Source organism: Leptonychotes weddellii, chromosome 4, assembly GCF_054177405.1.
Source record: "Leptonychotes weddellii isolate Sample4059 chromosome 4, ASM5417740v2, whole genome shotgun sequence".
In the NCBI taxonomy this organism is placed as follows: Eukaryota; Metazoa; Chordata; class Mammalia; order Carnivora; family Phocidae; genus Leptonychotes; species Leptonychotes weddellii.
The window spans coordinates 69,932,765-69,946,133 of record NC_138372.1 but is presented as its reverse complement, the minus strand read 5'-3'; the positions used below and the strand labels follow the sequence as shown (position 1 = coordinate 69,946,133).

At 52.1% G+C, this 13,369-nt stretch overlaps 1 protein-coding gene across 1 annotated transcript; it reads left to right on the top strand.

Moving 5' to 3' along the window:
- The first annotated feature begins 7,819 nt into the window (after positions 1-7,819).
- Positions 7,820-13,111, top strand: BARHL2 (BarH like homeobox 2). Its single transcript, XM_006740927.3, has 3 exons — positions 7,820-8,620; positions 10,467-10,692; positions 12,456-13,111. The coding sequence occupies exons 1-3, from the start codon at positions 8,011-8,013 to the stop codon at positions 12,766-12,768; spliced, it is 1,149 nt and encodes a 382-aa protein (XP_006740990.1). The 5' UTR covers positions 7,820-8,010; the 3' UTR covers positions 12,769-13,111.
- Positions 13,112-13,369: the final 258 nt, after the last annotated feature.

Here is a 13,369-nt window from a genome sequence, read left to right as displayed (position 1 = left end):
TCACAACGGCCCTCCCAAACCTTAAAAACCTACCAATTGAACGCACACACACACAACAGGGGGAAAGGTAGCAAAATCAATCCGCCGAGTTCAAAGAGCCGAGGCGCGCGAGCAGGCTGCGGGGGTGCTCAGCGCTGGGCCGAATGCGCAGCAGAGGGTCCCATCGACCCTGCCAAGACGGCGGACCCCACTCAGCAGATACCTGGGGGTATGTGTGTGTTGGGGAGGCGGCACACCCTACTCCATCCCACTGCTTGCCTGTCTCCTCTCCTCTGCCAGCCAAGAGCCGCCCATCCTCAGAGAAAACTGTGAGTGTGGGCACATTACGCACCATTAGGGAGACACTACAGTTTTAATGTGGCCTAATTAGTGCCGCTAACCGAGCAAATATTATTATATTGAATAATGATAATATGATGAAAATATTAATGCTTTTTGAACTTTGCACGTGGGAGCCGTTCCTTCGATTCTCCCGGGACACCCCAAGCATGCTCAGACCCACTAGCAGACGCCGTCCGACGCATCCCTGGGAAGGCGAGCCCACAGGCCAGCTGAGAACATACGTGTGTCATCGCAGACACATTAACCACACCCTGGGCCACGCCACTTACCACCCGCCACGCAAAAGACCGCCTTCTAATGGCGTCTTTTTTTTTTTTTCCTTTAGCAGGCGGTAAAGCAAACCATACAGGAGTCCGCCGGGGTCCCTCTTCAACTGAGCTTCTGCTCTGCACCCCAGGAATGTTGCGGTGTGCGCGCCGTGTGTGTTCTGCCTTAACTAGGGCAGCCAGGCAGGTGGAGTTGCAGGAGAAGGACCCACTTAATTAGCATTTAAATTCACAGCCCCCTCTTGTTGCCAAACACTTCTCCCTTGGGAATTTGGTGAAAAGTGGGCATTTAACAATTAGGATATGCGGAAGGCTCCTCAAACTAGAGAGTCAAATTCTTAATTCTCTTAGCGAGTTTGGAGGATCAAAGCCATGAGGAAACGTGAACGGGTTGGCTGGGAGGCACTTAAGTGGCTGGAAATGGTGTGCCCGCGTGCCAGATGATTAGCACACCCACTCCCTCTTCCCTTTAGGCACCCCACCCCATTCTTATGGAGCCCAAGGAGACAGAACCGAGGTGGCTGGCCGTCCAGTCCTTGCTTCCTGAAGACAGGCCAGTTCTTTCCTAGTTGCTGGGCTGAACTTGGGCCAGGGCCTAAGAAGAGCGTTCCAAGTGATGCCATCGCTCTGTCCCGGGAAATGGGGATGAGTGGTCCTGGCCAGAGAGCGCCCCCTCTCGGGCTGAATTGCTCCCTCTCCCTGCTTGCGGCTCATAGTTCGAATTCCGGCACATTTGGGGGAGCTCCTTCCGGGAGGCAACGTCCAGGTTAGCCGATCCTGTTGTTCTCGCACGCAATCCCTTCTACCCCGCCGGGTGCGTCTGGACTAGAAATCGCCTCCTAGACACTTGTCCAGTTCATCAAGTCCCAGGGCAGGGACGGGCTGTTCCGCAGGGGTGAACCTTGGAGTTGGAAGATTCGGTAGACCTCAGAGGCGGCCAGAGCGGTCGGAGACCACCCCACACCTCCCTAGGTCTGGGAATCCAACCCCCACCCCCACCCCCGCACCAGAGGCAGGAGCCGGGGCGGAGAGCTTTCAATTTGTTCCAGTGATGTCTCTAACTTAATAAGGCGATTGATTAGCGCTCAAAGTGCCGTTTTAATTAGCCGCTTGTTAATTAACATCGCAAATGAATTTCCCCTTCTCTGATTGGCATCTTCGCCCAGCTCTCTGAGGCTTTCGTTTCTTCTCTGCCTCCGCCCCTCCATTCCCTCTTAACCTCAGGAGTTAATACAAGATTCAGCTACCTTCCTGAGCTTTCGAGGCCTCAGAATTCTTTTTACAGTGGGACGTGGCGGTGTCACCCGGGGGTCCTTTCATTTCCCCAGGAGCTGATCTTCAATGGACAATGATTTCGTTTAGGAGTGAAATAAAATCGCCCCTCGCCCCAATCCTCTTCCAACCGCCTCCACTTTCTCATCTTCTTTCTCTCCACCGCTGCCTCTAAGGAGGACTTCTTTCTCCCTCCACATCTGCAACCCTAGAAAGAAGAAAGGAAGCGGGAGTAGAGGAGGGGAGGAGTTGTAGTTTGAGGAGGCTGGGCCATGTCTGGGGATCGAATCAAACCTGCTGCAAAATTCTGCTGCTGAGGTCTGTAGGCATGTGCTGTTAGTCGGCTTCTGTTCCGTCCAAGGTGCTCTTCCCGAAGCAGAGATCTCTAGAGCCAACATATACCCACAAATGGCAGCCCAGCTCCATTGTCAGGCGATTAAAAGTTTGGACAATGTGTGGACGTTTTTGCACCATGAATACTCTTAGCTACCATACAAATCCCCCTATATATCCCTCTACTTGGGATGTACACTTTTTTTTTTTTTTATGACTGAAGACACACTTTATTTCCTTCAGGAAGCCTCTGTATTCTCCCAACTCCTCCCAAGGCAGACAAGAATCCCCACTCTCTCTTTTGCATCCCCAATGTGGCAGGTTCATGTTGCATCCCCACGGTAGCAGGCGTCATGGCATCTATGACAATTTCTGTCATGCTCAAGCTCCCCTCAACCCTCTGAGGTGGGTTAATGTCTCATTCTCAAGCACCTGGCATAGAATGTACATACAGTAATGTTTATTGATTGAGTGAATGAACAAAATGAGTGAGGGAAGGAAGAAGGGAAATCAAATATGGTTACTGTATGTTGCTTATAGCTAGAAATAACCGCCACCTTTGCATTGTTCATTTGCCAATCTCTTGCTTCATATTTTGTAAAGAGCTTTGACAAAGAAGGTCTAATTTGGTCATCACAATCACCCTATTCTAGGTAAGGACGATCTTCCCTTTACTAGAGAAGAAAGGTGGTCATCAGAAAGGTTAAGTGCCTTACTCAAGAGCATGGGAAAGTGGCAAAATGAGATAAAAACTCCCTCTTCCAGGGTTCTTTCTCTACATCTCCACTGGCCTTCCTCCTGATCGCACTGGCACAACGCACATCTAACATCCAAAGGAGAGCCAACTTCACTAGATCTCTGCTGAAGTGCTGATCTTTAAAGCTGTGGTGAAGCTCATGGCTCTCACAGATTTTCTTACGATACCAGAACTCTCTCTCAAAACTTTGTCCCTCTAGAACGATTAGTAATTACAAAGTCTATCATTTTATTATTCTGTTAAAACAGTTTTCAGTTACCTTATTCTTTTTCATCTACTTTGCCTTTCTCTCTCCACTCCCAATCTCCACTCCCCTGGTTTCTGTCTATTTAAGGGATTCAATTTCAGTATTTTCTTGTCTTTTTACTACATTATGTTTCTAAGCAAGTATGCATCAAGTCCTTAAGCAGTTGGAAATATATTTATACACTGAAAAGAAAAATAAAGAAAACTTCCGACGTTCCTGTAGCTTTGGAATGCTGAGAGGTCACGCTATCATCAGGGAGCCAGCCTTAGAAGAGAGAGGGCTTATTTGTGCACCTTGCATCTTGTATAGAAAGAAACAATAGCCGGCTTTCTCGGCTCGGGGCTCTTGGCGCCGCCCAGTGGAGGGAAGCGCCTTTGCACTTCAGTCCCGTCAGTTGGCATTGTCATCATGCGGACACTTACAAACGTTCAAAACAAATATGATAGGAAGAAACACCAGTTCCAAATTCATCGTAATCTATAGGTGCATTTCTTCAAAGTTCACTTCCTTTAAAAAACTGATGCTCCAGTTTAAACACAACCCCAAATCTCGCTTGTTAAAGTGAACGAAGGAGACTTTGTGTATTAAGGAACAAAACTTGTTAAAATACATGAATGTTTGAATCATTATTTGTGGTGGGGAGGGAGCACCTTAAGTGGTAATCAGGACTGACGTGTCCTTCAGAGCAGAAGGAAAAGTTTGTTTTCTATTATCCACATTTGGCAAATAACTGCTTTCTGTGTAAGAATTCCAGAATCTTCCAAAAATTAAAGAGTTTTTTTCTTCGTCTTTTTTTTTTTTTTTTTTAAGGAAATGAAGGCCTGAAAGTGGAGATCATTTTCAAACTTATGTCGCTTTAGGGACTATATTTATTTTACCTTAAATTCAGTGGTAAAATCTGAGATTAAATCCAGTTAATGCATTTCTTTTCCTCTGCATGGGAATTGAAAGTGTGATTAGTCTACACCCTGTTCTATTTCTGAATTTATATTTTTTAAATAAAAAGTTAAGTATGTTTGCTCTGCTAGAAAGTATATGACTTCTTGGGCGTATAGATTATATAAACTCTCAGAGAAGAAAACAATGGCAAAAGAGGAATGGAGAAAAAAGAACTGAAAAAAGTTAAGAAACAAAAGCCCAGCTCTGAAGAATTTGATTTTCATTAAGTTTGCGGTCTGGTCTTTGAGTCCCTCTTTTGGATATTCAGGCCCCCACTAGCATATCCTCTCTGGTAGGGACCCAAAGATAGGAGCCTTGATAAAAGTCAAGGTTGTATTATCCCCTCACAATTGTGATATGGAAAGCTGATCTCCTAACACCCCACCCAAAGAAACCTCCCATGATCTTAACCTTTTCTTAAGAAAACATGATCTGAGACCTTCACAAGGTGGGGCCTACTGGGCTTCCGTTTTCTTTGCTTCAGAGTTTTCATAAAAGGAACACTACTCTTCTCAAACTCTCACCTTCCTCTCACCCTTTCTTTTTAGATTTCATTTTTTTCATAGGGTCATATTTCTATCTCCCTTGCTAATGTTGTGAATTATTCCAAGCAAAAAATCCGTTAAACTGCCCAACACAAGCTGTGCGGTCAGCCTTTTGAGCTCATGAGTCATTTTAGGCGTCGGAACAAAACAACAACAGGCTTAAATGAATTATTTATCAAGGTCGAGAATAACTGATTTGTGCAGTGCCCTTAGTTCTGGACCTCAAATTTGTTTTCTCCTCCTCCCCACTTCCCACCCAGAATAGTCAGCGAGGGAAATGCGGGTAGAACCCCAGGTTTGGGAGGAAACGCACTCCATCTGGGGAGTGGCAGGTGATGTCAGAATGAGAAGAACGCCAATTGAGATTTGGAGGGAGAATAATGTGTAGCATACACCTGTAGTCTCGGGCCGTCCCAGCGCCCTTCCCACAGAAGCCAACTGTGCCAGGGGTGCGCGAGGGTGTTGGGCTCCGCGGCCTTATGGGTGGGACACTGCGGCCTTCTGCAAGATAGCTGCCCGCGCAAGTCCCGGGCCGGTGGTTTCGAAATACCCGCCGCTGGCAGGCCGAGACCCGGTTGGCAAGCTCCCAGGAGGGTCTGGTCGCTCCAAAGGCGGCGGAGTCAACCCCTCTCCAGCATCATGCAGGCCCTCTGCGTCTTCCCAGGCCAGAGGAGCTCAACCCCAGCCGGCCGGCCCACCGCGCGCCCCCGAGGGGCTCCCCGCACGACCTCCGGCCCTCTAGGGCCTGTGCCTGCAGCTCGCCCCGCGTCCCCGCCTCGGCTCACCAACCCCGGCTCCTCCGCCAAACTTCCCTCGCCTTAAGAGAAAAGCGAGAGCTGCCCGGATTGTACATCTCCTCGCCTTGGTCTTTTCCCTCCCTGCTGTTCTCCTCAGAGACAGAACCGTGAAAAAACGGCACAAAAATAAGAAACAGCTCAACACACCCTCGAAACAGCGCGGGCTTTTTTCTGGGTCAAACACAGCGAATTCCCTAGGAAAGCGCAGGAAGGACGACTCTCCAACCTCCCCCCTCCCGGACCGAGGGTTCACTTGGGTGCAGTTGGGACAGAAAGGAGGTATCTTGTCCCAGGAGGTCTTTTGCCTCCCTGACACCACCCAGTCCCCCGTCCTCAACGGAGAAAATCTGTTCCACGGAAAGGGACCTTCAGAACTGCAACTAAACCCCAGATTTCGGCCCAGCCCTTGGAGACTTTAAAGGCCTTTTTCTAACATCGTTCTGCACCTAGTCACGGAAGCGATGCCAGCCATTCAGATTCATAGGGTTCTTAAAATGGTAATTTGGAGTAAAATGTAACTCAAAGAACTTTGAATCATTCATTAGCACCTTATAATTACTCCGCTAATTAGGTTGACACGGCACTTAATCAGGAGTAATACGCCGTCTTGTCACTGGCACTTCCCATTACTCTGACATTCAACAAGAGACAGGTTGGAGACGTCCTAGAGAAAATAATGTAAGTTGATACCCTCCGACGAGGCGTCACAGTCATGCCACGCTCCAGGTCCCAAGTGGATCCACAGTGACTGTTTCCTTTCCAAATGAGCGGCCCGATGGGGGGGCAGAGGGAGAGAGGGAGAGAGAGGGAACTGGCTGGTAGCGAGGCGGAGTGCGTGCTGCGGACCCGCCACCTGGGTTCCTGAGCCCCGTGCCAGCCTGACAGTGCCGTGAACCATCGCCGCCCTTGCCACTAGAGAACGCCTCGGGCATTATTTACCCCGCTCGGGAGAAAGTGTCTGGCCAGGCATTTCTTCCAGCACGGGCCCTGATTGGTGACCAGACTGCGTCCGCGGTTTGGAGCAACAGGCCCGTTACCCCCCTTCCCCCACCCCGACCCGGCTTCCCGAGAGTGCAGGGTGGATGCGCTCCATCCCCTCTCAGGGACCCGCCGCCTAGGGGGCCACAGCTTGGGCGCCTGGGCCATTTGGGGGAGAAATCAAAGCTCGCAGTCCTCCCGCCCACCCGGAGGTCCGGCTGCTGGAGTTACACACTTTCGCGTGGATTCCTTCAGGGATCCCCCTCCTCTGCTCTCAGTGTCCTTGGACTATACCCGCGGGTGTTTGGGGATGCTGCGAGGGCGGCCGCGCGGGAGTCTAAAGGTAAGCCAGCCAGATTCCTTGCCCTTACTGTCCTCTTTCTCCTTCCTCCTCGGACTTCTTAGGAAAACGGACAAATCTTTACTTGGATTTTTTTGGTTTTTAATTTTACCCCCTGGGTTCCCTTCTCTAGTCTACCTCTGCTCTCCTCTCTGCCTTTGCCCTCACGCGTGATTGTGGACACCGGGAATCACCGCAGGACTAGGTGTTCGGCTCGGGCTGCAGGCAAAGGGTTGAGCAGGTTCTCAAAAGAGCAGCGGGGCCCGAGCCGCGCTCGCTGACGGGCTCGCGAGTCGCGCGTCCATTGGTTCCCAGGACGTCGGCGTCGCTCGCTCGCGCGGGCGCGGCCAATGGGAGCGCGGGGCCCCGCGCGCGGCCTCGGCGGCGGGGGCGCGGGCCCCGCGCGGCGCGGAGAGCGGCGGCAGTGGCCGTGACGTCACGTGAGGGGGTCGGCGCCGCCCGCTAGCAGCCGGATTACAAGCGAACGCGCCCGGCAGCGGCCGGAGTCGCTCGGCGCCGCGTCTCCGCCGCCTCCTCCGCCTGCGCCTGCTCCTTCTTTTCCTCCTCTTCCTCTCCGTCTCGTGTTGCCGCGACCACTGCGGCGGTGTCTGCTCCGCAACTTTCCGAGAAAGTTCAGAAACTCGGCTCCAGGGCGGCCGAGTCGCGCGCAGCAGCCACCTCGGGGAGCGGCCCGGGAGCTCCGGGGGCGCGCGACCGCCAGGGCTTCGCGGTCGCTGCACCTGCCAGGTCCGCCGCCGCCGCTGCCGCCTGGTGCCAGGCTGTGGGCAGCCCCAGGCGGCGGCGGCAGCGGCGGCGGCGTCGGGGTCACCTCCCGCCGCCTGCGTCTTCGTCTGAGTCCCCTGCGCCGCCACCGCCGCCCCCACGTGCGCGGTCGTCCCCGGAGCGCAAGCTCGGTTCTTCCTCAACAATTTTTGTAACTTTCCCCCGCTCTCTTCCTTTCTCCCCTTCTCCCCACCCCTACTTTATGAATAAGGAAAACAAAAAGTGTCGAAAGTGCCCACCGATTGCCACCCCACCACCCATGATCCTTCCTTCCCTTCCCGCCCCACTTGTTTTGTTTTTTTAAAGCCGCGACAACATTGTTTAGTGTTTATTTTGTTTTACGATCGATAGCTTCCTTTGCTTGGTCGGGGCGGCTGCTGAGCGGCGAAGTGGCGTGGACCTCATGTAGAAATGACAACAATGGAAGGGGCCAGCGGGTCGAGTTTTGGAATAGACACGATTTTGTCCAGTGCCAGTTCGGGCAGCCCCGGCATGATGAATGGAGATTTCCGCCCGCTTGGCGAGGCCAGGACCGCGGATTTTAGGAGTCAGGCCACTCCGTCCCCCTGTTCGGAGATTGATACCGTAGGAACGGCGCCTTCTTCTCCCATCTCGGTCACCATGGAGCCCCCGGAGCCGCATCTGGTAGCAGAAGGGCCCCAGCATCACCACCACCTCCACCACAGCCAACCGCCGCCGCCGCCCGCCGCGGCCCCCACGCAAAGTTTGCAGCCTTCTCCCCAACAGCAGCCGCCGCCGCAGCAACCGGCCCAGCAGCTGGGCTCGGCCGCCTCGGCCCCCAGGACTTCCACCTCTTCTTTTTTAATTAAGGACATCTTGGGCGACAGCAAACCTCTGGCGGCGTGTGCACCCTACAGCACCAGCGTGTCCTCTCCCCACCACACCCCGAAGCAGGAGAGCAACGCAGCACACGAGAGCTTCAGGCCAAAGCTCGAGCAGGAGGACAGCAAAACCAAACTCGACAAGCGGGAAGATTCCCAGAGCGACATCAAATGCCACGGTGAGTCGCGCCGCGTCGGCCGCCCGAGCCATCTGGCTTCTTCTCGTCCTCGGGTTCTCGGTCTCTCCTTCAGACTCCCGCGCATCTCGGCTGCGGAGTTATTCCGGGAGTTCCTGGGGCGATCGCACCCCGGTCAAAAACTGCAAGCGGGAGGGAGGCCTGGGCATGCGACACGAGGACTGGTCCGAAGTTCGGTTTATTGTTACAACCTTCACCGCCATCCTGCTCCTTTCTTTGTTTTACTTAATTTCAATTTATTAGGGATAGGGCGGAGGCGGAGGGGATCCGAGCGCAATTCTTTCGTTGATAAAAGGGAAGGACTGGAGATTTTTCTAGCTGAGACCTGGGGGGTGGGAATGAGGGGAGGTGGGAGAGAGAAACGGGCTTAGCTAGCGTGGTGTCTAGGGGTGTGTTCACAACGTGGCGTTTATTCTTTAATGCAAATTATTTCAGTCCCCCCACACACTGCATTTTCTAAACATCACAGGAATTACCAGATTTAATGAAGAAAAAATTTCCGAGTTGATTACCAAAACAACTTTTTTTTTATTAGATGGTGATTAATATAGGGAAGCCCCTATGGTAAAAATTTATAATCAGTTTCTCCGTTTTTAAAATACCCTTCTTTCTCCATGGCCCCAACCGAGTATTTGTATTTCAGTAAGATTTTGTTTCCCTACAAGTAATTGGGAAATCGCATTTATGAAAGTAAAATCTTGTGGAATTGGATTTATTTATTTTTGTAAAATCAGAAGATAGCAGTTGAAACTGTGCTTCAATTCCTTTTTCCATTTTCTCCTCAATTTCATAAGGAAGTGTTCTGGTCTTTGCACGATAAAAGAGTTTTAACATACCAGGAGAATTCTTTTTTTTCCTTTACTAATAAGTTTATTACTGTTACTAGTATTAACCTTTGCCATCTCTGGGAAAGATGTGTGCTGACTATCTGAAAGGTAGGATATTGGCTCCTCATTTTACTATTATAACATTAGCATAATAGTGCCCAAAACAGATGTACAGTCTGGTCTGGCGATTTTTTGTGCACCAACCTCCCCAGTGGGTCAATTAGAGAGATTATTGTTCTTCCTGCAGGGAAGATCAAGGAGCGCAGCAAAAACGGGTACAAACAGAGAGGGATTGACATATCGATTTCCCAGCATTTCAGTAAAAAACCAAAGTTGACAAATAGAATCCGGAAATCTCTGGGCTGTCACCTGGATGGGCTCAGTGATTTTGAGCTCTACTTGGTGTCTGGGTGACATATTCTTTCTGAAGCTTTAAAAGACTTGACGCAAGCAACTGCAGAGAACTTGATTCCACCATTTCCCAAGTGCATCTGAAAAGGGAAAACAAATGCCTATAACTTTTAGTAAACAAAAAGTGAAATGAAAAAGGTGCCCCTTTCTCAAAAACAAAAACAAAAACAAAACAAAACACAACAACAGAGTAGAAAGATATTTTGAAAAGTACCAAATCAGAAAAAATGAAGTCATAGTGAAAACAGTAAAGGAATGGGACAGGATCTCCCCCTCCCCCCCATGAAAGAAACAATAACAAAAGGACCCTATATTGTAAAATATTTTTTTCTTTTTAACTTCCAAAGATGAGAAGATCAGACAACCTTTTAGAACCCTTTTAGGAGCTCTGCACAAAGTTCCAGACTCTTTGGCCAGAAATTGGTTCTCTTCCTCCGTATTGGCTAAGGTCCAAGTTTGTGTGTGATGAGGGTGGCGGAGTATAGTCCCCCAAGACCAGCAGCTGGCTTGGGAATGTGGAAGTGTGTGCCAGGAGGACACACCACCCTTCCCATTCCACACTATCTTACGACTCTGGGTTTCTACCATAGGAACAAAGGAAGAAGGAGACCGGGAGATTACGAGCAGCCGAGAGAGTCCCCCTGTGAGAGCCAAAAAGCCTCGCAAAGCCAGAACAGCTTTCTCTGACCACCAACTCAATCAACTGGAGCGTAGCTTTGAGCGGCAGAAGTACCTGAGTGTGCAGGACCGCATGGACCTGGCAGCAGCGCTCAACCTCACGGACACCCAAGTCAAGACCTGGTACCAGAACCGCAGGTAAGGGATGCTGTGTGGCGGGGCAAAGGCGTCTGGCCATCAAGGTCCCGACCACCGCAGCGCCAGTCTTCTTCCCTCCTGGCTCCGGGAGACTCCAGGGACTCAGAGGCCCCAGAGTGGGCCCCTGGGGCTTTCAGGCTGGAGCAGGGATTAACCACACCCCCAAGGTGAGAGGGACTGATAGGCAGCTGGAGTTTGGAACATTTTGCACTTCTGAGTGTCTTAGCATATGCTACTTTTCCTCTCAAATCCAAGTGGCTGGAATCCCTCCCCCCACTTTGCCCCCAAATCGATCAGGCCACACCTTCTCAAATTGAGACATCTGTGCAGCTGACACTCAGGTCCATAGAGCCTGCGCCATGCCCCCTTTGGGCCTGCCCCCAGCTGGTTCCGAATGTCTGCAGCTGGCCACGCAACCTGGCTATTGCGATCCAGGAGGAGCTGCCCCACTGGCCTCAGCTTAAATGTCCTTGCCTTGGCTTCTGAGGCAGCCAGCCAGGCATCCAGACTGAGGGTCTGTCCCCTATATTTGTCACCTCAGAGCCTGCCAGGAACCACTGCCTCCACTGAAAGGAAATTCGGAAGGGGGTTGGCAGCACGGGCAGGCCCCTGAACGGTAGAGCGAACCCAGGCAAGCTGAGGCTGAAGTTGTGCTGTGTTTCCAAGCCTGGCAGTAGACAATCTTGTCTCGATTTTTTTCTCCCCCTCCTTTTCTCTCATTTGTCTTCTAATCGTCCATAAGTGCGGTTGGAAATGCCCATCCAGTTGTCATCTTTACCATAATTTTCTGTCTCATTACATACGGTTTCAGCCACCCTAATTCTGTCGGAAAACATTAGTGTCATTTGTAGCCAATTTAAAATGGGCGACATGTTTATTAATTTGGCTGAAGCTGCCGGATATGGATGGCCCACCAGCCCTGAGTTCCTTCATGGGGCATTTGAGCAAAGGCCTGCTCGCCTCTTCTTCCTGGCGGGGTACCGTGGGGGACGGAGGAAACCGAGAAAAGCTGATCACAGGTTTTAATTGTTACTCTCTCTCAGAGGAGAAAATACCTTGAAATGCATTTCCCACCCCCTACCCCCTGCCCTGAAATGGCCCCGAGGTGCTGTCACCTTGGGAGAGCCCGCCCTCAAACAAATTCCATTTTGAAACCTTGGTGCCTTCCTTGCTCCAAGCTCCCCACCCGCTCTAAAGTCCTGTCAGGCTGAGGAGAGGGATGTGTCTTCACAGCTCTGGGGACTAAGAGGGACAGGGTCCGAGGCTAAGGAGTCTCTGTGTCCTTTTGTTTATGGTTTCTTCTCACTCGGCCTGGAGGAAAGGGGGAGGGGCAGAGAGTGGACACTCTGGGATTGTGGGGGGCCACTTGGGGAAAGGAATTAGAGGAGGGAGAAGACCGCCTATAGATGGAAAGAGTGGTCTCCGTTGGCCTTCAGGAAAGTTTCGGGAAGTAGCCCAATTATAAGGGGGCTACAGCAGAACAGAGGATCAGGAAGAGGCAGCAAAGCTTATAGAATTTCACTTATGAATGTCTCAGACGTTAAGGGTGTAATTTATGAAATTGACTTGAATTTGGGCCCTTCTGTGCGCGAGAGGGTGGGGAGGAGGGCTAGGAGATGTGGTTCATTCCCGGTTCTCAGAACTCTCGCCGTCCTCCTGTCCCCGGAGAAAGAGAAGCGGGCAGGGGGCGAGAGAGGAAGGGCCTGGGTGCCAGGGCTGTGCCTACAGCTGGGAGGGGGGCGTGCACGCCCGCTGTTTTTCAGGACCAAGTGGAAGCGGCAGACCGCGGTGGGCCTGGAGCTGCTGGCCGAGGCGGGCAACTACTCGGCCCTGCAGAGGATGTTTCCGTCGCCTTATTTCTACCACCCGAGCCTGCTGGGCAGCATGGACAGCACTACGGCCGCCGCGGCTGCCGCAGCCATGTACAGCAGCATGTACCGGACTCCTCCCGCGCCCCATCCCCAGCTGCAGCGGCCCCTGGTGCCCCGCGTGCTCATCCACGGCCTGGGGCCCGGGGGGCAGCCGGCCCTCAACCCCTTGTCCAACCCCATCCCAGGCACCCCGCACCCCCGGTGAAGAATGAGCGACTGACGGCGCTGCAGTCCCTTCCTGTCCCTTCCCCTCCCCGACCGACTGGACAGCTGCCCCTCCGCTCCGCTCCCCGCACCAGGCCGCTGGGCCTCCCTCGGGAGCGACCCCGGGAAGCGGAGCAGCAAGAGAAGAAGCCGCTCACCAGTGGGAGGGGGGGCCCCCCAAAGAGGAACCAGCCCTCCGCTCTCTATCTCCCCACCCCCAGAAACAGGGCTGGAAAGCTCCCCACAGCAGTGTGACGGGCGATATCGCTGACCCCACACAAAGTGCGACCAGTAAGTGAAAGCATCAACAAAAACAAAACCTCAAGCTCTTTTTAAAAATGACTTTAGGGACAAGCAGGAGGGAGGGAGGGGGGAGGGGTAAGGAGGGAAGAATGAAGGGCACGGAGAGGAAGCCGGAGAAGCAGAGAGAATTGTAGATGGACAGGCAGCCTCAAATTCTGAGGCACAGGGCGTTGCTGTGGACATTAGGTCTGCCCCAGAGAAAAGAGGAGGGTAACTGAGAACTTTGCACTGATTTCTCATGACCTTTTTTCTTTTGGAAAAGTGGCATGCTCCATAATATGAAAAAAAAATGTACATTT